General features: G+C 33.7%; 1 protein-coding gene and 1 pseudogene across 1 annotated transcript; one reads left to right on the top strand and one right to left on the bottom strand.

Annotated features, from left to right (window-relative positions):
* The first annotated feature begins 3,589 nt into the window (after positions 1-3,589).
* On the top strand, positions 3,590-4,504 carry LOC149059242 (uncharacterized). The gene has a single exon (XM_089223205.1). It carries the CDS (start codon positions 3,590-3,592, stop codon positions 4,502-4,504), a length of 915 nt encoding a protein of 304 aa, XP_089079331.1.
* A 4,704-nt stretch (positions 4,505-9,208) lies between these two features.
* LOC149059241 (uncharacterized) lies at positions 9,209-11,041 on the bottom strand (annotated as a pseudogene).
* Between the last annotated feature and the right edge of the window lie 14,863 nt (positions 11,042-25,904).

Raw genomic sequence — 25,904 nt, 5'->3', positions numbered from 1 at the left:
CCACACCGATACCATAGAACCAATACAGGCTACGCCATACGCCAGTACGACCGTTGTAAAACCACACGCTGTTAACATAGTGAGTAGTATGATGTTAGTATTATCAGAACATTATTAAACAATTATTATGTTTCTGCAATCCTCTGTATACATGGGAACGGCCTTCGACAACTACGGTCAACGAGTAACGTTTTTGCCGGCTATCAGCGAAGAAGTTTGAACGTTCCGGCGACTCAGTCTGTACTCTGTATGACTGTATCGACTGTAATACTGTATGCAGTATGCCTGTATGCACTACATAGGTATTATATCATTATGTGTATCAGTGTCTGCTTGTTAATGCCCGAAAGCAGTCGGACTTAAATATAATATAGACTATAGATTTATTAATTTGGTACAAATGGTACAATAAGTACAAGTCTACAATAGATATAATTGCGTATTTGGTAATATTTGGACTTGGTAGGTATATTATTAAAGCGAAAAATAGCCAATAATATGTAGAATAACATAGTGGCAATAGTGGCATAGACGCATAGTGGAATACCTACGGTAATATAAATACTCTAAATATGCGTGCGTCGTGCGTGTGTGTAAACAGTAAATTAAAGATACACCATGGCATTTTTTTACAAAATATAATAATATTCTTATTATTAACATTAGCATCACATGCATTTTTATGCATTATACATTTTACATTATTTTAATTTTAATAGCTTCTATAGTATCTAGTATTGAACTATTGAATTGAATTATGATATAGCTCAACAATTACAATACAATGAAACCTTTAACATTAATTATTATAGTTTATACTTATTAATAATTATTACTATGAATACTACTATGTATTAAGTTATAATTACTATTTTCTTTTTTTATGATATAATAATATGTTCCTCAGACACGTATCTTATAAAGGCTTTGTTTTATTTTAATTAAAAATACTAAACATTTTAATTTTAATAGAATTCAAAAGTCAAAACAAAAATACGACGTAGTATGTTGTATGTTCAATCGTCAATCGTACGAATCTATAATAATACACATTACAATAAAGCAGCCAAATCTAAAATAACTTTATGCCTACATAGTCTACATAAAGTTATAATAATACTATGAAGAACCAACAATTAACTAACTAAAAAGTACAAAATACAAATAATACAATATTACTGCAGTGGTCAGCGACGGAACTACATGATTGTAGTGATTTTACCAAAATGGCAATATTGCTTACAAGACGTATATATATATATATATATATATATATATATATATATATATATATTAATTATATATAATAATTAAATCCATAACATATCATATTCATATCTAATTGAATTACCTATATTATTTATTTATTATTTATTATATTATGCCGACACACTCCGCTCTTGCACTGGCGCACTGCCATTCTCCATACAACCACACCCCTCCGTACCTATGAACGAAGCGGTTAGGTACATAGGTACATGCAGGCATTTTATTATATTGATGAATGAAGATAAAATTAACGACAATTAGGTATTGAGCGTTGGTCGGGAATCTAAGAGAAATATTTTAAAATAAAACCTACTCATTCTACGTATATAATATTATGTTTTCAGTGTTTTCACTGAGCACTGACCACTACTGTACATTTTATATATTATATAATATATATACTTGGGTAACCCACTCGGCCACTCCGCTCTTGTCTTCAACATATATAGTACGCAAGTCGTTACAGATCCTGCGATTATTATAATCGTAGGATCGGTGACGGCGCAAACAACAATCATAATTATTTTTAAATTGTCATTTTTTTACGGTCAATGATTAGTGCGCGGGATAAGCTAATATATTATTATATTATTATATAATAAAAAGTTATTACCCAAATAACATTTCAAAAATGTTCATACATAATTAATTCTTTAATGTTGGAAAATTATTGAAGAATAATATGAAAAAAATGTTATGCAAATAATATTATTTAAAGGTACTTTTTTAATAATGATACAATATTTTAAGATCATTATCAGCATAATGTTGTAAACTTAACAAAGCTGTAATATTAAGAAAATATTCTGTGTATAATATTCGTAATACAACTTTTTAATAATAATATAATAACATAATATTATAAATGTTGTAAATGTAATACAGTTATAATGTTATTATAATATCAATGTTACTTAATTGCTGTCTGGGACCCAATACTTCTTCTGAGGTTCTTTTAACCGCTTTTTCTATTCTTCCCCATAATTCTTCTATATTTGCTTCATGTTCAGCCTTTGAAAGGTATTTGTTCAATTTTCCCTGATATTCCTTTGCTTGGTTTCCATTTAGTAGTTCTCTGTTAATTTTTTTGATACTCTGTTTCTTCTGCCATCTCACTGAAATTTTTAGTTTGTACTTTGCTTTTACCAGGAAGTGATCCGATATCGCACTACAACCCCTCAAACTTCTTACATCTTCTACGCTTGATCTTATTCTCCTGTCAACAACTATGTGATCTATTTGGTTTCTTATCCTTCCACAGGGTGATATCCAGGTCTGTTTATGAATGTTTTTGTGCGGAAACACTGTACTGCTTATGACCATGTTTCTTGCTGCTGCAAATGAAATCAATTTGTTTCCATTTTCATTGGATTCACTATGCAAACTGTTCATTCCAATAGTTGGTCTGTATACCCTTTCTCTTCCGACTTTCGCATTGAAGTCACCAATAATAATTTTTGGCTTCCCCGAAGATAGCTCATCACATACTCTGTCTAGCTCATCATAGAAAGCATTCTTTACTTCCTCGCTTTTATCCTCTGTTGGCGCATAACAATTTACAATTACTATGTTATAAACCATTTGCATTTAAATTCCATATAGCATATTCTATCACTTATTGGTTCAAACTTGACAACATTCGGCAAAACTTTGTCCTTAATAATAAAGCTTACTCCTCTTTCATGTTTTTCTCCACCGCTATATAAAATTGTATTTCCTTGTGACTTTATACTACCAGATCCGTCCCACCTTATTTCTTGAACAGCTGTTATATCCAGTCTGTATCGCTCAAGACACGATACGACTGTCGTCAATGTTCCAGTCCTATACATTGATCGCACATTCCAAGTTCCAATACATAAATCCGTAATCTCCACGTTTCGAGGCAATATTAGTCGTTGATTCGTAATCATATTGTTTTGCGTGTAAGGTGATTGGCCTTACGACAACCCCCTATTGGAGGATCTGATTACTCCAACCAATTAAGGTCAGAGTAAGGACGGAATGAACCAACTAACTAAAGTAAGTTCAATCCACAGCTCGGGGCCCCGGGTTCGCCACACCCGTAGTGCTAATTGCTTAACACCCCCCTGAGGGTAAAAGTGAGTATAAAAAGTGAGTATATAAAAATTCCGAGTTTATAAAAAACATGTTTTTTCAAAACAAAAAAAATGTTTTTAATCGATTAAAACATGTTTTTTAATTGAAAGGTCTTTCAAGACATCATTTTTATTAAGACTTATTTTTTTAAATATTTTTATTTCAGGCTATAAGTGAAGATTCAAGAATCCGTGTTGTGAATATGTACAAGAGTATAATAATGGACGAACCTAACATTTCCATGCGGCAAATTCGCAAACAAATATCAGAATTATTGTCTATTGGTGAACGTTCAATCCACACAATCATTAAGGCTTACAATGAGACAAAGACGGTGCCAGTTGCAAAAACAACACGTAAGAAAAAATCTTTTCGCGATCTTTTTGACGAATTTTCAAAAAACGCAGTACGCAGACATGTGCATACCATTTGGTTTCGTCGTGAAATTCCGACAGTCGATAAAATCCACCAAGCCGTATCCGCCGACGACAGTTTGCCTTCAATATCGCGTACCAATTTATTTCATCTTTTGAAAGATTTAGATTTCCTGTACAGTAAACGCAGTAGGAACAGTGCTATGACTGAAAAAAATGAGATTGTTGTGTGGCGTAGAATGTATTTAGAGAACATTAAAAAATATCGGGAAGAAGGTCGACATATTTATTTCCTCGACGAAACGTGGGTAAATGCTGGCGATTGTACATCGAAAACGTGGGTTGACACAACAGTACGATCTCACCGGGACGCATTCCTAAAAGGTCTATCGACAGGTGCTGTTAATCCCTCGGGTAAGGGCAAACGGCTCATTGTACTCCATATAGGCTCAGAAGATGGCTTTCTACCCGGTGGTTTATTGTGTTTCGAGTCGAAAAAAAACACAAATGATTACCACGATGAAATGAATGGGGACACATTTCGTGAGTGGATGGAGGGCATTCTACCGTTACTACGACCGAACTCCGTAATTGTAATGGACAATGCGTCCTACCATTCCGTCAAAATTGACCGAGCCCCAACATCCAATACCCGAAAGGCGGATATTATCAAGTGGTTGGAAGATAAAGGAGAAGTAATTAATCACTCAATGGTCATCCCTCAACTTCTACATATTGTCAATGAAGCCAATACACAATAAGTATGTTATTGACGAACTTATGAAAGCGAAAAATCATACAGTTTTACGACTCCCGCCATACCACTGTGAGCTAAACCCCATCGAACTGGCTTGGTCATCAGTGAAAAACCACGTTCGGATGAATAACACCACTTATAAGCTTCCAGACGTAAAAAATTTATTGATAGAGGGCATAAAACGAGTCGACGCAGAAATGTGGAAAAATTTTATAAGCCACACCAAAAAGGAAGAAACAACATTTTATGAAGTTGACAATATTATTGACGAGGTCTTGTCCGCGGAGATATCAGATGATTTGATGATGACTATCACGGGAGACACTTCATCTGAAACGGATTCAGATAGTGAATAAATTGTTTGTAAATATTAATTTAATTTTTGTAAATATGACTAATTTTTTGTAAATAACTGTTTAAATTTGTGTAAATATGACTAATTTTTGTAAATAACTGTTTATGTGTGTGTAATTTTTGTAAATATGACTTAAATTACTGAAAATAACTGTTGAAATATGATTTTTTTTAGAAATATGAGGAATTTTCGTAAATATGAAATTGTATTTATTTTTAGTTTTAATTTCTTACTAAATTACATATATTGATTCCTTTTTGGTTTTAATAATAAGTGTATACAACGTAGGTATTGTGTTTAGTGCAGAACAATGAGGTAAAAGTAAAAAAAAACAGTAAAAAACGATAAAGAATAAATTGTTTATAAATCTAGTATAAAAACATTATTGGTAATAATTATTTCAATCGTGTTATTATGATTTCCTGTATGCACGGCGGCGGCTATCGATAACGACGCGTAACGATAGCAGTCGACAACTAACGACCAATCACAGTGCGCCTGACTCTTGCCGGGGGGGTCTGACGATTGCCGACGGCACAGTTGCGTGCGCAAAAGTGGGCAAGGTTATTCTGAATAGAGTATAGCGTCCCGCATTGCTTAGTTCACGGTCAACTAGGTAATAATTATGTAGACGCCACCTGAGAGGGTAACAATTCCAAGGGAGTGGCCATGGATTATTAAAATAATAAGAGACTACTAAGGGTAAAAGTTGGGCGTGGACACCAAATAACATTATATAACAATGGGGGATTAACTGAACATTTAGGGAAACAGATCGATAGGCGTTCTATGTCCTCAGGACGTTAGACACGACTATGGGATAAGAATTCCAAGAAACGATACCCAAATTAAGAATATACTGTCATAATAATAGATACAGTATTATCAAGCATGCAGCTGCACGGGATGTGTACTGATCTCATATGTGGGCGGGTGGCGTTTCCGTCAGTTTAGATGATTATACCACATCCGTGAGAACAGCGACAAGAGCAAGTAGACTATGGGGAGTAGAGGGTAGCACTATATAAGAGACCCCGAAACGGCCTGTATTCAGACGCGACTTGACCAGACTAGCCAGAGCACCTTCACGCCAGTCTGTTGTTTAATTTAATTCATTGGACTTAGAAAATTTCTTATAAACCGAATTTATTCTATCATTCAGAATACTTAACTTACATTCAGCTTTCATGTTATAAATAAATATATGTTTTACCACAATAAATAAACAATTAATCTAATTAAGAATAATTCTACGTTGTGTAATTAACTCAAGAGTCACCTTCCAAACATCATCCTTGACTACTGATACCTGTAGGCGACTTGATCACTACACTAGTATGCTCTTCGATCACAGTAGAATACACGGTATGTCCCATCCATGTATATATTATCTATGGTTTACACGCATTGTATTTGCTCGACCGAGTGTTTACTCCCACTACCAAGATTTTACTGTACTCGGCGTGTCTAAACCGCTAACCGAGTGCAACGTAGTAGTAGTTGTGTTATCAACACATTGTTGTCAACACTTGTTATCAATACAATTACCTATCCGCCTAATTTGTTAAATTGTTTTACTGTTTAATGTTTATTAGTTTATTACTTATTTTTTAACGCATTTAACAAAATGTCAACAAAGTGGGATTGTAAAACCACTATCAAATTTATTGAAGAGTACAAATCGTATGATTGTTTGTGGAATTTTAAATCTCCATCTTACAAAAATAAACATATGCATGAATCAGCTTATAGAAGTATCGTTACAGCAATGGCAATAGAAGGATTTGGTGTTCCAGAAGTAAAAACAAAAATAAAAAATATTCTTTCCACATATGCTCAGGAAATTAAAAAAATAAAGGAATCTAAGATATCCGGGAGTGGAGTTGATACTTGTAATGTGTCAAATATACAGTGGCTAAAAGAACTTGAACCAATCTACAAGGATTCAGATTCAAGAACAAGTTTTGACAATGTGAGTAGTATATTTATTTTTAAATCAATTTTTACAAAATTAAATTGAGATGTAGACAAAATTTTTATTAATTATTGTACTTAAAGTACACAATATCAAACAACTATACACCTTAGTAGATCATTCTATCTTGCCATGGAACTGCACCTTCATGAGTGAAGTAATGTTTGTATCTTTCTCGCAATTCTCTAGCTTGTCTAGCTGAATGATTCGATCCGGTATTAACGATACTTGGCATGGAAAAATCTCTTCTCCATGTACCTTCAAAAATTTCACCTGTGTTTTCATCTTCTACATCTACAGTGCCGCTACCCAAATATGTAATACCACTTGTCATTCTTAACCAGTTGTGCAAAGCGCACGCAGTACGAATAATTTTATCGGTTACTTCTAGACGGGTTGAAATAGGCTTATGGAATATTCGAAATCGACTAGCTAGTATACCAAAAGCATTTTCTACTATTCGGCGTGCTCTAGATAGTCTATAATTAAATATCTTTTCGTCATAAGCCAGAGATTTGTGTGAGTACGGTTTCAATAGGTAGGTTTTTAGTGGGAAAGCGTCATCTCCGACAAAAAATCCACCATCAGGTAATATATTATTATTTTCAAGTTTTTGATAAATTGAACAATTTCTAAATATTCCTCCATCCGAGTTCCTTCCGTTTGCCCCTACGTTTATGTATCGGAAACAATAATCATGATCGACAATTGCCATCAAAACTATACTGTTACTTCCCTTGTAGTTCCAAAACTCACTTCCACATTGGTTAGGAGCTTGAATTGAAATATGCTTGCCATCGATGGCACCGTAACATCCGGGAAAATTCCATCTTGTACGGAAGCCATTCTCTAATACTCCCCATTCTTCATAAGTTTCTGGAACCTTAAACAAAATATACTTTTGGAGTCGGCATAATTTAATCATTTACGAACATTAATATACATTTTTTATTGTCTTATTATATTCGATTTTATCTTGTTGTTATTGATTAATGAGTATAGTTTATATTCTGTGTGAGGGACAGCATTTATTTATTTATTTTATTTTTCAACGATATATAAAATTAGTGATAAATGTGTTCTTACAATTTTTATTTTATTAGATAGAATATAACACAGAGGTACAAAATGTGAACACTGAACAACTGAAGAAGCACTAACCAATGAATCACCGGAAAGCCAAAGTTTTACTACACAGTTACCTAGTCAAACTAAAAAAAAAAGAACTGCCTCTGTACTAAGTGCTGTGGCTGACTTGAAGTCAATACATGATGCGATCAATAAATCTGAGCCCGAAGAAGATTCATATGATATATTTGGGAAGAGTGTTGCAATGCAGCTGAAGAAATTTCTTTCGCTAGAAACATCTTTAAGAGCGCAAAGTAAAATTCAAAACATTTTGACTGAAATGGGAATTGAAGAACTGAATAGACAAAAACGTTCATCAACACCATTATCAACATTATCATACATCAATCCCTCATCAGTTTCGTCGGGATTTGAGACATATTCCAACATGTCTGAAAGATCAAGAAGTGCATTTCCTACTGTTGAAAATGATAGTCAAAATCAAAATCAAAATGATTTGTTAACCAAAGCTATTTTCCAAACTTTCAGCTCCCCATTAGAATATGACTAAAAAGTAAAATTGGATTTGTTTTATTTATTTTTAAGTTTTTATAAAATGATTTATATAATTTAATTGTTTTACTTACTTACTAATATTTTATAAAATGGTTTATATAATTTAATTGTTTTACTTACTTACTAATTTTTTATAAAATGTTTTAAATAATTTAATTGTTTTACTTACTTACTAATTTTTTATAAAATGGTTTATATAATTTAATTGTTTTACTTACTTACTAATTTTTATAAAATGATTTATATAATTTAATTTTGAGCTAAATAAATATCACAAGTTGCATTATTCTGACATTTAAATATAAATTATTATTTCCTTACCTTAATATAATCCTTTAAGAAGTCGTAAATAGCATCTAAAACTTCAGGAAGAAATGCGGATATCGATGGTTTAGGCACTCGAAAAATATGTTGGAGAGTTCTGAAACTATTTCCTGTTGCCAAAAAAGACAAAGTTACTTGTAACTTGTTATGATTTTACACAACAAAATAAAATAACGTACGCAAAATAATTAAATAAAAATTATATTTTATTAGTTACTACGGCTAATAACAATGTATCGGTTCAGACGTAATTATAAGACTGACTGGCCTCCCGTATAGTGTATTATGCGACGACGCTCCGTGTCACAATCAAAATCCTATGTCAGCGGATTCCACGGTCTCGCCGTCGTACAACACACTATTCCTGATGGTCTTAAAAATATCATGTAGAATAATATTATATTGTAATATTATTCATATTTATAATAATCTGATTCATTCTGATTAATTCTTAATTTATAAATTATTATGCTAATTGTTATGGTGAAAAATATAGAAAATACATAAATAATTATTACATAAAATTCAATTCTTAATATTAATAGTGGTTCTGAGGAAACGTGTGGAAGCTTACTAATATCAGATGCTATGTTTGCTAAATGGTTAAGATCTTTAATAGGGATGTTGCTCGTAATGTTCTGGGGCAAAACATTCTTAACAGATTCTTCCAATTTTTTCATTAAGTTATTTTTATTATTATCTGGTATAATATCATACTGGGTATTCTTAATGGGTCGATTAGTTGTGAAAAGTATAGAATTTCCTATGTGGATTTTACATAAGGGAGATAAAGTCAGCCTTCCTACCCCTGAAATCTCAATTTTAGATGTTTGTGGTGAATTTTGGCAAGTTATAGTTCCTATCTCGGTTTGACTATAATATATCCAGGAGTTAGTTTGAGATAATTTATGCCAAATTGGTGAATGTAGGGATAAAAACTTGACTTTGCAATTATTCGAGCTTGATTGATGATTTGTGAGTAGTGAGATAGCACATAACCCGGATGTTGCACTGTGGTGGATTTGTTGAATGTCCTTACAGATCTTGTAGGGTGTTGCTTGTATACATTTTTCCCATTGTTCTAATCTTAGCGTTAGGAAATGTTCATTTTCTCTGCTAAATCCTATATAGTCTAATTCTGGATCGATTAGTATTATTGTATTCCCATTGTATTGTATCGGTAATGTTGTCGGTTGATACATAGTATACTCATCGCTGGAAATTAAAGGAATTTCCATAACATATATTAAATAATTGTTTTTGTGAATTATGGTGATTTCGGATATTCTGTAAAATTCGATTAGAGTTTCAGTGTTAACTTCCAATGGAAGAGTATTTCCGACAGGTATTTCCATTTTTATTTCTAACAATCCTCTGTATAGCTTTTGTGGTGTGAACATACTAGTGTGTAATTTTCCGTCTACTGCTGCATTTAATACAGCTACGAGGTTCTGAGTCTCATATGCATACTCGTTCAATATTACTTCAAATGTAAAAACTTGTTCTAGTATTCTGGTTTTAAATTCTAGTTTATTAATGTTTTGAATACTATTATTTGTTTGTTGTTTTAAGAATTGAAGGTTTTCCTCCAGCTTTTGTTGTTGTTTTTCACTTTGCTGTGTAGTGTGATTTGCTTCTGTTTGTACTATTCTTATCTTCTCTGGTATCAAGTTTAGGCTGTTAGCTTTGGCTCTATATAACTCCATTATTTTGCTTATTATGAATTCAATATCGATTTTTGAGGATATTCCATGTAGAACGTTGGCCACACGCCTAAAGGCAGATCCCAATCCTCGGCGAATCCTAGTGTCTTCTGTCTGTTTATAACCAATGGCTAACATCAAACTACGATGATTTGCGTCAATTTAATTTAAGTAGGGTAATGTTGCTCGAGAAAACTGTTGTATGAATAGTTCACAAGTGTTAGATATTTCCACGCTTCCAAAATTTTCTGTCATTTTCTTACAAATATCTTTAGTTGCTTCGTAGTATTTCATTATCATGGCGTATTTCGAAATGCATGTATCGAGATCGAAGTAAGTTACCAAATTCCAACTGAGATGTGATAATCTAATATCTCCATATGACTCATAGTACAGTCCTAGATTGTTTCCAAAGGATGTTACATTAAACATTGGTGTGAATGGTCTGTTAAAATCACTCATTTCGAGATTCTTGATTGAAGATTGTATAGGTTGTAGAGTGATCATGCTAATTCTGAAACATAGTTTAATTCCTTTCATGAAACTTTTTAAATAAATTTTTATGCAGAGTGACTAGTTTATTCCTTTTTTGTATTGTTAGATTTGGAGAGTCTGGGTGAGATTCTATAACAATATAGGGTCCTAGCCATTTCGGCGCTAGTTTCCCTTTGCTTTGCTTTTCTTGCATCATTACTTTGTCACCAGGGTTTATGTTTAGAGATTTTAGCGTTTGGTCGTAACGATTCTTCGATTCAATCTTGCTAGTTTGTAGTTGTGCCTCAGCTAATTGATGAGCTTCTTGCATATTTTTCTTTAATTCATGACAATAATCATTATAATTATACTGGGGTGGAGGCTCCGAGTAAATGAGTTTGGAACTGTGAGTTTGTTTCCATAGACTAGTTCGTAGGGTTGGAATTTCGTAGCAGAGTGTTCTGTTGAATTGTGGCAGAACATAGCAAATGGAACATGTGCGTCCCAATTCTGAGGATCTTTATTTGCAAAACTACTCAAGTACTCGCCTAAGGTTCTGTGACTCCTTTCCAATGATCCATTGCTCTGTGGGTGATAAGGGCTTGTCGAAGTCTGTTTGATCTTTAGCTGATTACATACTTCTTTAAAGACTTTACTCAGAAATTCAGTTCCGCAATCTGTGACTAGAGTCTGTGGAAGTCCATGCAGACATACGAATTGAGTAACAAAATGATGTGCCACAGTATTGGCTTCGTGATTGTACATGGGGACTGCCCATGCAAATTTTGATAAGTCATCCTGTAATGTTAGGATAAATGTGTTTCCACTGGCTGACTTAGGTAATGGACCAACAATGTCCATGCATATTTTTTCAAAAGGACGACATGCAGTGGTCGTGACCACCATAGGCTCTTTGATTGTTCAGCTAGTTGTCTTGCTAAATTAACAAACTGTACATGATAAGACGTAGTCTTTGATCATCCGTCTCATACCTTTCCATTGATATTGTTGAGATATTCGTCGATAAGTACGAGTAATTCCTTGGTGTCCACCCATAGGATTTTCGTGGAACTCTTTCAGTATTTGTAGCTGTTCTTCTTGTGTCGGCTGCTCTTTTACCATCACTTTTATAGTAGTAGAAGAATTCCGGAATATATAGCATAACATGGAGCGAATGGTTTCCCATTTCAATCTTTGCGGACCGCACTCTAAACGCGGCATTGCCAGATGTAGAATTTGTCGTTCCGTGCATATTTTCTTGAGATTCATGAGACTTTGAAACACGTTTTGGTATGTAGACTTTGCCAATAGTGTTCTCTTGTGATTAGATAAAATATTGATGTATTTTCTGTGTCTAATGAGGCAATTTCCGTGACGGATTTGTTTAGATTACGTAGTTGAGTGATGTTCCCGAATTTTCTTCGCACAGCTAACGCTAATCCTAGTGTCATTTTAAAATCTGCCGATACACCTATTACTAGAGATTTATTCAGCTTTTCGTCAAAAATATTCCCTTGGATTTCGAGAACATTTGGCGTAGATTTTTTTTTACTTGAGTCAGCTGTTAAGAAACTATTGTACTCATCTGTTCCTTGTGACTGTGAAGACTCTGAATGTTCTGGATGTTCTGATTGAGTTTCTGAGAATGAATTAGAGATTTCTGAAGGTATTACTTGATTTTCGATGTTTTGAATAGAGTCAGTGGTGTTAGTGTTTTGTTTTGCTCTAGTGACAACTCTGTGAATTCTACTAAGAGCGTCGGCATTAGTATTACTTGCTCCCGGCTTGTATTGAATCGTATATTGATATTCTTCTAGTTTCAGTCGCCAACGAGCAAGCCTAGATCCAGGATCCTTTAGATTGAAGAGCCATACTAGTGCGCGATGATCCGTTATGACATTAAATTTTTGTCCAAAGAGATATGGTCGAAATACCTTTATACCCCATACTTTACTGGAAAGTTCCTTTTTAGTGGTGTTATAGTTAATTTCTGCCTTGTTTAGGGTTCTCGAAGCGTATGCTATTGGTAAATCCTTACCTATTGGTCCTTGAGAAAGAACACAGCCTATAGCATAGTTACTGGCGTCACACGTAAGATTAAAAGGCTTTGTGAAATCTGGGTACTGAAGTATCGGAAATTGGGTTAAACAATTTTTTAATGTTTCAAACGATTGTTGGCACAAGTCACTCCACCTAAACGGAACATCCTTCTTGAGTAATATTGTTAGAGGTTTTGCGATTTGGCCGTAGTTTTGGATGAATCGTCGGTAGTATCCGGATAACCCAAGAAATGATTTGATCTCTTTGACGTTCTTTGGTACTGGAAATTTCTGAACACATTCCACTTTTTGAGGGTCTGGTTTTACACCTTCGTTTGTGATTCGATGTCCTAGGTACGTTACTTCCTTTCTGAGGAATTCGCAGTTTATGGGTTGAAGTGTTAAATTGTATTGTCTAAGCCTATTAAAAATATCGATGAGTTTCTGTGTATGGTCGGAGAGATCTTTAGCATATACTATAATGTCTTCAAGGTACACAAAGGCTTTTAATCCATTTAATCCTAGGAGTACCTTGTTCATTAGTCGTTGAAAAGTTCCGGGGGCACCTTTCAGTTCAAACGGCATGCGTGAGAACTCGTAGTGACCCTTGTCTGTCGAAAAGGCTGTCTTTTCACGATCTGTAGGGTTCATAGGGACCTGATGGTAACCCTGAGCTAAATCGAGAGTTGTATAATACTTTGATTTCCCCAACTGATCCAAAATGTCCGTAATGTTTGGTAGTGGGAAGGCATCTCCCACTGTTACTTGATTTAATTTTCTGAAATCTACGCAGACTCGGTACTTGACTTTTCCATTGATGTCGGGTTAATTTGGTACCACTAGTAGAGGGGCATTCCAAGGTGAATCACTGTGAGTGATTACTCCGTCCCTTTCTAGTGCTTCCATCTGGTCAGTTATCTCCTGTAGATGTCGTTGTGGCAAACGATACGGTTTCTCATTTATTGGTTGCACTGCTTCTGAGGTTCTGATTTCGTGTGCAATCGCCGTAGTTGCCTTAATTTTGTCACCATCTAAAAAGAATATGTCTGAGTAGTCGTTGCAGATAGACAACAAAGAAGATTTCTCTTCTTCATTAAGATGATCTGTTCGAAGAGCTTCGTGTAAAAGGGCTATTCTGTTACGTTTTATCGGAGTTTCTGATTGTTCTTGAATTTGTGTTGTATGCACGTAAGCTTCGTTATATTCTTCATGAATTAATTGTTCTAGATTAGGGATTCGAATTTGAATAGGATTCTCTGTTGGATTTATTAGTGATATAAAGACGCCTTTATTTTTTACTGTGGTAATGCAATTTCCACATGTAATGGTCTCTGCTAATTTTTGATTATCGACCAGGATTTGAATATCGTCTGCTGTGTCTGGTGCCGGAACTGCTACAATAGTTTCTGTTCGTGGTTTTAGTGTAATGCTGGAATGATCCGTGAGTGTTAACTCGTTGGTCTGATAATTTACAATTGCTCCTTGTCCGAAGATGAAAGGTTTTCCTAATATTCCTTCGTGTGGCACTGGAAATGAAGGATGTACAACGTGGAATTCAACAGTTCGTTTGTCACCTCCAACTTGAATGTCAAGATTTGTAGATCCTAACGTATGAATACAATGTTCTGTGATCCCTTTTAGTTGGTAAATGGTATTATCGTACACCATTACGTCACCTTTAAGAGCTGAAAGTTTAATTAAGTTTAGATCACTGCCCGAATCGAGCAGAAATCGGATAGATTCTGTATTGGTCTGGAGACTTTGACAGGTAATGTGATTGTCGTTGTCGAGTTTCTGTTTAATGGAAGTCATTAAGACGAATTTTGGAAAGAGACTGCGGCTGTTTTTATACTGCTTGCCGGACGTCCGCCGTTGATGTCCGACTGCGATTGGTTTCCCTGATTTTTCGATACGTTTTCTGAGGTTTCTATTCCCTTTTTAGAGTTAACGTATTTTAATTTCCGACACACTTCCTTAGTGTGACCGGGTTTCTTGCAGTATCTGCAGGTGATAGTGTTAACTGTAACCTTTGGTGGGTGATTTGTTGAGTTTCCGCTGTTTGATGTACTTTGCTGTGATCGGCAATCCCGTGCCCAATGCCCCATTTTTCCACAATGGAAACATGGTGTACTTGGTTTTTTGTTCGTGGTTTTACCGTTGTGTTGCTTGTTAGGTACTTCATAAAATCGTTTGGATTCTTCGAGAGATTTTCTCACTCTCTCTTCTTCACGTGCTGCCTGTATGGCCTTATCCAAGGTAGGAGGGTTTCTTGCCGTTATGAAATCTTTAAGATTTCCAAGTCCCTCGATGAACACTTGGATGGTTTGTGCTTTTAAACTATTCTCCAAAGCTGTAGCTGCTTCTAAAGTTTTCCCACTGGTTTCCTGCTCCAGGATGAGTGTCTGTAATGATTCAATGCGTGAAGAGTACGAAGCTACATCTTCATTTGGCCTTTGTTTGCTTGAGTACAGCTCTAGGTATAAATGTGTAGTAGTGCGTTTAGGCTCTAGTGAGTTTTTTAACGTCTCCTTGAGCTCGTTCCAAGTATTAATGGTTCGAAATTTGATTGCTGCTCGAGCTTTATTTGTTAACCATATCATAATTCCTTGTAACAATCTTGGTTTTGCACGATCGTTTGCGCACATTATCGCAAACTCGCATTGTTCGAGAAAGACTTCAAGGTCTTCTTGATTGATTCCACTGAAAGTTGAGGGTAAAAGTTTTAGTGCTGCTTCTAGACCTATAGTGTCCACCGCTCTGTCTGATGTGGATAAAGATTCTGTTATCTGTGTCAATTTTTGGACGTTTTCACTCGACGAATTACCTGCGATTTTACTAGGTTCTAATAATGTTTGACTTCCCCCCTCGTTAGGCTCTATGGTTTGATTCAAAATATCGTTATTCATTATGCTATCAGTTAAACTTAATGTCCTATCTACTTCAATTAAGGTTTGGCTAATATTTGTTAAGAGAGATTCGTTGTTATCAACTAATTGTTTTGTTTGACCTATTAAAGTTTCTGACGAAAGAAGGGCTATAGGACGCTCTGACTTTGGATTTTCTGGGTTAGCAAATCTTACAGTTAAACTAACACGAGATGTGGGTACCGGGGAATGGATACTGGACTCAGTAGTATCCTCCTCGTTATCGCTCATTTACTACTTAATGTAATACAATAAAAAAGTAAATAAAAATAAATATTGATTTCGAATTTGAAATATACACGAGTATAGAGAGAAAGAGCGAAAAGAAAAAAAATATATAAATATTACATTAATTGTCAATTACTCACAATACCAAATAAACAGTTGAACTGGCCATAATGTTCTGCAGTGAATGTTTGAAATGATCTGGTTGGCTTGGACTGCTGTTGTTGGTATCGGTAGTCTGCAACGCTGTATCAACGACGTATATCCGCTTCGACTGCTCTTGTGGTAACGACGATCGCTTGCCTCGAAACTGCTGGCGCGAGGACCACTACGTATAGTGGGTTTCGTCCCGATGTCTTTGGTTAATCCGATGTAGTGTATGTATAATGTGTGTTGATAGATTGTTGATATTGATAAGATTGTTGATATGTTATCAACTGATATCGATGTCCACTATTGATTTTCACAATCGATTATTTTTCATCAGTCAACGATTCGGGCTGCGCTCTGAAGGCTTCCCCCGAACGTGTGTTGAATAAGAAAAATAATAATATACCTGATTTTTCAGGAATTTGAGATGAATGAGATTCTAGTAGATTGTCTATGATTTTCTTGAATGTTTGTGGATGGTCTGAAGTATCTGTTGAGTCTTGACGAGAACAAATTACGTCTGTTCACTACTTATACACGGTATATAAAATACGATTATTAATTTGCCGATTTAAGTAATTATTATTCTTGAGCGTAGAACTGGAATACTATCGGATCGCACCGCTGCGGCGCTGCCACCAAAAAATGTTATGATTTTACACAACAAAATAAAATAACGTACGCAAAATAATTAAATAAAAATTATATTTTATTAGTTACTACGGCTAATAACAATGTATCGGTTCAGACGTAATTATAAGACTGACTGGCCTCCCGTATAGTGTATTATGCGACGACGCTCCGTGTCACAATCAAAATCCTATGTCAGCGGATTCCACGGTCTCGCCGTCGTACAACACACTATTCCTGATGGTCTTAAAAATATCATGTAGAATAATATTATATTGTAATATTATTCATATTTATAATAATCTGATTCAGGGGTTCGTAACAAACTTATCTTTTGCTGATATGGATTCTCTCATTGCTGTGTCTGATCGTTGAATTTTATCCGAGATATTTTGTAAAATCAGTTGAAATTGTTCAACATTCATCCTCATAAATGATCTATATTCGTTAACATCTTCCCCTGCTAGCTCTCTAAGAAGTCCAACAGAAGCACCGTGTGTGCCTCAACGTAAGATCCATTTTAAGGTCCAAATCCGCTTCCTATTTTCTGTACTTTCCTGTAACTCATCTTCCAATAATTCTATCATCATCGGAGATATTTGATTTACGTAATCCTTGAAAAATCGTTTTATTTTACGATGACGATTCATACTAAATAAATATTTTTGATGAAAAAAATACAATTACAGGTTAAGACGCCACAACTATTATATATATATATATATATATATAATATTATGTATATTATGTATATTCACAACTACTAAGTACTGAACTACTCGTTAAGGTCCCCACACACTGCCGCGGTGGTGGTGGCGGTGTCGGTGGCGGTGGCGGTGACACACACTGCCGCGGTGGCGGTGACCTGATTTTTTTATAAGCTTTAAATGTTTAAATTTGTTTAAATGTTTAAAAGTTATTTCTGATAATCTTCACACAATATTGTAACCAAAATTATAAATAATATAATTAATTGTTATTTATTCATTACCATATAATTATACGAGTATACGACATATAATGACCGTATGGGCTATAGGAAAATAATAATATTGTATAGATTTTATAGATTGGGTAATAGATATTATCTAAGCTCATTAGGAAGTCATTAGTATAGTTAGTATAGCTAGTATAGTAAAATAATAATAACTGCATTGACTGACCCAAAATAAAAAGGGAAAGAGGAGAATGCCTAAGCATTCCTGTAAGCTATAGGTAATTTTATCTTATGATAAGAACAGTAATTGCTGAAATGCGAACCCATACCATAATTTCATACCACGTTCAACTGTCGAAGGCGCGTGTATACAATGGACGTATATTTATCATCAGAATCAGAAGATGACGAAATTTTACTTTTGGCAGCAATAGTGGCAGATGATGAAGAACGTAAAAGGTATTTTTACTTTATATAATAATTGTAATTTAAAACAATTAAAAAAATATACTTTGTTATAGAAAGAAAATAAGAAAATGTTGGGTTCATAGTATTAATAAGGAACGAGAGATATCTGGAGAGTATTGTACTCTAATGCCTGAATTAAGAAAGGACCCAGAAAGGTTTCACATATATTTTAGAATGACTCTCGAGTGTTTCGATCAAATTTTGGGATGGATTATCGATGACATTCAAAAAATGCCAACAAACTTTCGTAATCCAATACCACCATCGGAACGGCTAGCGATTTCACTAAGGTATGATTTTGTAATATTATAACTGTATTTTACGAAACCAAAATATTATATTTAATTTTACATATAATAATACAATTAAAAAGTAGCTAGGGGTATTACATTTGATAAGTTTAGTTTAATGAATTTGAATTTTACAATTTTAGTTTTTATGGCACTTTAATCATAAATTATAATTGATGTATATTATAATTGCTAGCATGGTCTGCAGTTGACAAATTAATTACATCACTTGTAGGCTGGTATGTCTGCACATCATCTATAGGCTGGTATGTTAGTGGAGATGATTGATAATATTGACGGTGTTCATTTTCTTCAATCTGTTCCAATTCCAAATTTGTAACAATTTCTGTAATATTTTTTTTTGCTATGGCTTGTCGTCTCGGAGAAAAAGTTTTAATTATTTTAGCATGGCTTAACATAAGCATTTCAACTGCATCAAGTGGGATCTTTTGTTTTTTATTCAAATGTTCTAACACTTTATCGACATTAGATTCGATTGGTACATCAACTTTTTCTCGTTTCAGTGATCTTTTTTTTCCTTTTTCTGGAATTTTTTCATTGCTTTTATCGTTTTCATAAATATTGTCCTGTATGTCTAGCCTTTCTTCGGGATCTACTACTGGAACATTAGACATTGTGCTAAAAACAAAATTATATTATCTAAATATTATTATTTAAATTATAAACTATTTTTAAAAATAATTTACATAATATATTAGATTTTTGTTTTATCATTATTACGTCTTATTAGTAATATTTTATTTACTATCTGCATGCGGAACAGAACATTTTAAAGTGCAGTTAGGTGGTCCGCAATATTGTAATCAAATTAATTAATAAAAAGTTTGTTTTTAAGTTTTAACACATTTTTATTAATTTTTTACATAATCTATAATAATTTTTAATTTTTAACACAATATTTTCATATTACATATTTTGGTCGTATAAATATATATTATATTAAATTTTTGTATTTTAAACTCATAAACACATATAAATCATAGTCCTATTTATCACAAACAACGTACTAATTAATTTAATACCAAATTAAAGTTTTTCTTTTTAAAAATATTCATTTATTTATAGAAATACATACTTAGCGAAACTCAAATGTGGTTTTAAAAACTCCAAATGATTTGCCCAGGCCCAATATTTGTATGTATCCAAGTGCTTTCCTTTTGTAGCACCTGCAGCTTGACCAGTAGTTGTCTTATTTGCTCTTAAATGTTTTTGGTAATTATCTCTTAAGCTTTTCCACTTTGTTTTTAAAGTTTCTCCTAACACAACCGTATAAATTAAAAAAAAATTAATATTCTTAAATAAAATAAATATTTTACTTTTATTATTTATCTACCTATCTAATATTTAACTTTAAAATATATCTTATACAATTTTTAATTTTTTTTTAGATATTTTGCCACTGGTGACTCATTTCGACAATAGGCCATAGTTTCCGTGTTGGGTTTTCTAATGTTAGTAACATTGTCACAGAGGTCAGTGAGTCTATTATTAAAGTTATGGGACCAATGTTTATGCCTGAACCTACCACGAACATTTGGGAAGAATCTGCACGAGGTTTTTACGAAAAATGGCAATTCCCCAATTGTATAGGTAGCATTGATGGGAAACATGTCACTATAAAATCTCCCAATAACAGTGGATCCCGAAATTTTTGCTATCTCAAAAAATTTTCAATTGTTTTGATGGCTATAGTCGATCCAAGCTATAAATTTATTTGTTTTGACGTTGGTGGATATGGTCGAAATTCAGATGGTGGTATTCTAGAGGAGTCAACTATGGGCAAACGACTAGAAGCTGGTACATTAAATGTACCACAAAATGCACCATTGCCTGTCCAAAGGGAAGATACGCCTATGGTTTTAATTGGAGATGAGGCATTTGCTCTAAAATCATATTTAATGAAGCCCTTTCCACGGAGACTATCAAGAAGTGATCCAAGGCTAGATAATTATAATTACAGACTATGCCGTGCAAGGCGTGTGGTTGAAAATGCTTTCGGCATTCTTACAAAAAAATGGAGGGTTTACAAAGGACCGATTGAGGTAAAGGAAGAAACTACTAAAAAAATTGTCTTAGCTACATGTATATTGCACAACTATCTTCGCGTGAACAATAGTGATGTAGATATAACCTCCGACGAAGATGAGTCAAGCGCAGGCTTTAGTCAGATTGAAGACAATAATCGAAGAGGAACCAATGAATCTTTACGCATACGGGAAAAATTTGTAAATTTTTTTAACTCTTAAAATATAAAATCTTCATTCTCAAGAAAAAAATTATTTAAAATTATTACTATTTTGAAAGGTATGATAAAAAAAAATATAAATTTAACTAAATGTTAAAATCATGTTTAATGTTTCAAAAAATTATACACGTACTGCACCTATAAAATGTATAACAATTTAAAAACTATATATATTTATATATATAGGTGAGTTTTATTATCATACTCTATTACATATTTACATATAGCTAAGTAGTGAGTAAATATTATAAAGTTAAATTAAAATAAAATGAAATTCAAAATAGTAAAATAATATTACCTTTTTCTCCATTCATTTCATGACTTATCACAGTGTCCCACACGTGATCTTTTTTTCTGGTGTCTCTAAATTCTGGCAATGTCATATCATACAGTATCGGATGTTTTTGGACAACCAATATTAACTTTTCTGTGTGGTGTTTTTTTGAATCAGACGTCATGATTGTGAAATACAATTATGTTTGACTTTTAACTACGCGTTTATGCAACTGTCGGCCAAAACCAAACAAGAGCAACTAAACTTTGTCCACTACTTGTTTGAAAATGATAATAATAATAAATATATTAAATACAATTATTTCACAGAAAAATGGTTTCAAGTTCCAGAAATTTCCAAGTTTGGAATTAATGGCAGGTAGGCATACGATAACTATAAATACTATATTCAATACTATACTTAATACTATCTAATACTAAGATAATATAGAACAACTAAATAGTATATTTTGAATTCAAAGAATAGATATCGCATTTTTAATGCTTATTTATTAATTTGAATTTAATGTCAATGATATTAATATTATATATTATATTATATGATGCAAATTGATATGCATCGTGATTGCTATATAATCGGTATAATTACTTCCAACAACGTACAAAATTTTCATAATAATTTTAAGTTCAAATAATAGACAATTATCATTACTCCCACCCCAGTATCCCAGCTCTGGTCTGGGCCACTAAAAAAACGGCTCGTGTGCCTTTGTTGCCCTGTACTTGTATTTTTTGTACAGCCACGACGTGCAACGCGGCGGTGAAATCGGTCATGCAGCAATTTACCGTCGCGTTATTTTACCGCCAGATCCACCGCAGGTTTCACCGCGGCGGTGTGTGGACCTAGTACTAAATATATGTGTACAATTTTACCGCCACCGCCACCACCACCGCGGCAGTGTGTGGGGACCTTTACACGACACTCGGCTAGACTGCTTATTTTACTCGTCCGATTACTAGGCCGAGTACTGGTTCCTTGAGTTCACACGGGACAGTGCTCGGCCGAGTACTCGTCACGTGTAAACAAGGCATAATATTCTAATAAGAAGCTTCAAATTCTGTGATGTTACAATATGTATACTGCGATTTTATATTGTATTTTAATATCAGAAAAATATTAAAATATTTTGCGATAATATATTGCATTTCAATATTAGAAAATATTGAAATATTTTTTTGGGAAATATTGCAATTAAAATTTTTAATTATTAATAATTTAAGTATTATGAAAAATATTTTAATTATAATTGCATTTTAATTGTCTGATCATTCACTGAAAATATTCTGAACTTATAGTAATTATTTCATTTCTGATGTTATTCTGAACTTATATTAGTTATTTCATTTCTGATGTTATTTCCCATTGTTAACAGATTATGTGAGATTGATCAGGCAATTTGGATCTATCAGGAGTTTTAGACAACTGTGCCAGGAATGGTACATTTTATTTATTTATTTATACTACTTATGTGTATAGGTACTTTTATTTTTAAACCGATTAACTGAATTTTACACAGGGGATATTGGCTTAAAACACTATATAAATATATATATTTATAAACAAATAACTGATCGTAACCTTACATATTAATATTATGTATTAAATGAAAATAACAATGTTAAGAATTAATTTAGGAAACATTTTGTTGAATTGCTATAAATATAAATATTAAGTAAGTTTTAAATTATCATACCAATTTTATTTTATACTATTAAATTAATTTGTATAAATGGTGAAAATCAATATCAAATCCAAAAATAATAAAACCAAGAAATCCAATAAAGTTATTAAAACTATTGACACAGTCATACCGGTTTCAACTCCCGTAGGTTCAGTTCATTTTGATGAATTTCTAAAAATATGCAAAGAGCCAAAATTAATTCTAAATACAATCGAAACCGCTTCAAAAACAAAAATAATAAATCAAACGATAAGTAAGAAAATAAAGAAAGATAAGAAAAATAAAAAAACTGAGAAATCTAAGAAAATAAGAATTTCTAAAGAGAAGGAAGTCGTTAAACCAGATAATATTCTTCTGACACCTCAACCAACATTATTTCCATTGATCAAGGCTTTGTTATTACCATCCGAAGACGATGCTTTTGATGAAAATACATTATTTTCAGTAAGTTATATTATAAAATGAATGAATTTGTCAAATAGAAGTGTTGCTTTATAGGAATTTGTTGTTGGTAAACCTGAAAAAATCATTTTAAAACAATCTTCAATTCGAGAATTAACAATGATTGAACAACAGGCCAATGACACTGTTGACGAAATAAATAAATTAGAAGAAAAAATCAAAAAACTGATGGAGGTGAAAACTTAACACTGGAAAATATACATTGATATATTGCTGATAATATATTTAGAGATAATTGTTTTTATTTCACAGAAACCTAAATTAAGTGAATCTGAAATTATTGAATTGGAAAAACAACAATTGCTTGTTATGAAGTTACTAAACGATTTTGAAAACAACTTGGCAAAAATTCGAGATATTTTTAAGAATGACAATTTAGACAACACTAATAAAATTGACGTAAATGGAGAACTTATTAAATGTCATATCGTCGATAAGACTGAACCACATAATATGGTACAAATTAACCAATTTAATTTGATTAAAAAAAAAAAAAAAATGTTTTATATTTTAGTATATTTCAATACTATTTCATTTATCACAGAATGTAGAGAAATGGTATGAGATCAATGATTTAGCATACCTCCTGTCACCAAATTCATCATTTGACAAAGGCATTACCGTATCAGAAGGCCTATTAGAAATGCTTGATGAATTAAAAGACCAAAAAATATCACCGAAAAACAACGCAAAACGCATTGATGTCTTTAAAAGACTTAAAAATAAATTCAGTATATTATTGCCTCCACCAAATGTGGACGTAAGATTCAATCTGTAGGTTATTTTAAGTTTTTACAAATCTTTTATTTTCTTGTAGGGAAACAAAGAATATTTGACGTGGGTAGATAAAAAACTTCACAGAGATCATCAGGATATGTTAAATGGTACCAAAAGTCTGAAGATATTCCAGTGTTGGAATCAGTTAGAACTTAAATATAATATAATCAATGCACTTATGATTTCATTGAAGGACGCTATTAAATCAACATCACCGGTTCGTTTTAACAATCAATTAAATGCTTATTATTTATTAATATATATGGTTCATAGTCATCGAGTCTTAGTGAATTATAAATTGTATTAATGTAATAGTGTAAGTACGTCATATTAATAAATTATCATTACTGAGCAGTTAAATTTTAATTTAAAATATCAAAAAGTCAGTATGTAGCATAGTTAATTTGAAATTAACTTTGTAATTTTCATAGGCTACTGCTATGGATGACATGTTAATTTGTGTTTAATGATAAACTATTGCATATGAAAACAATTTTAAGTGGATACGTGTGATGGTCCGCTAGTTTTTTTTTATAATTCTTTAATACTAGGTACTAGAAATTCAGTAGATTGAAATGATACTTCCAAAAATATTACATATTTCTGAGGACCAATCTGATCCTGTTATTTGTAAATCTATTGTTACACTATTCTCAAGTGCATTATCTTGTATTCTTTAATCAGTGGTAATACACTGTGAATATAAAATAACGGACACGTTTTGTAACGACAACACACTTTATTTGTTACTTAATTATACTTAATTTATTCAGACGTGTGCGGCGTTGACGACGGTCAGGCAAAAGCTGAAGCCGTCGTCCAACGTTGGTCGGACCGGCAGCTCGCGCCGTTGGCGGCGGCCAAACCGGTTGTCGGTTGTGATCTCGTGGGCGTCGATAAAGACACCGCGGACGTTGTGATAACGACCGTGACTAATCCCCCCCCCCCCCGAGTTCACGAGACGAGCCATAGCAACCGGGTTAATCTACTGGGAGACTGGCCGGGTCCACGGGTGTCACCTCCATGGCTTGGATTCACCACTCTACCACAGCCAGCTGTTGCTCCTGGGTGCCAACTGCCAACCACTGGATGCTGGGCCGGCTGCTACTCCGCTGGCTGCTGGGCTTGCGGATGCTCCGCTGGCTGTGTGGCTGGTGGCTGCAAGGCTAGCTAATGGAACCTCTGAAAGCTGTTGGTACAGTGAGCTTGCTGTAGCCATCGGAGGTCCGCATTATCCGTAAATAACATAAATTAACCGGACTCAAGATACGACCTGAACCTGTCTACCGCCCAAACTATGGCTAGACATTCACGTTCGACTTTTGAGTATCTTCCCTGAGCTGGATTGAGTTTTTTGCTGGCGTAGGATATGACTTTCCTGTCGCCACTTTCCTCCAGCTGAAAGAGCACAGCACCAACCCCGACTTCGCTTGCGTTGGTTTGCAGACTGAATGGCTTACCCGGAAGAGGCGGGCAGAGTCGTGGCGTGGACACCAGAGACTCCTTCAACTTCAAAAAAGCCTTTTGCTCAATTTCTGACTAACGTCATTTGGTCCCTTTGGCCAACAGACTCGTGAGTGGTACGATCTCGGGGCAGTGTGGCACGAATTGACTGTACCAACCACAAACGCTCAACACCCGTAACACGTCTTTTGTCTTTTTCGAAAGGTTAGGTTAGGCAAATCCTGAATCACCGTCAGTTTTTCCGGTTCTTGGTCTATTCTTTCACTGTCCACGTCGTGACCTAAGAATTTAATTTGTGCAACCACGAACGTACATTTTTTT

This window comes from Diuraphis noxia, unplaced genomic scaffold (genome assembly GCF_037042655.1).
Source record: "Diuraphis noxia isolate RWA-SAM2 unplaced genomic scaffold, SU_Dnox_SAM2 contig0001, whole genome shotgun sequence".
Classification (NCBI taxonomy): Eukaryota; Metazoa; Arthropoda; class Insecta; order Hemiptera; family Aphididae; genus Diuraphis; species Diuraphis noxia.
Note: the sequence above shows the minus strand (reverse complement) of the source record. Positions and strands in the feature narration are given on the sequence as shown.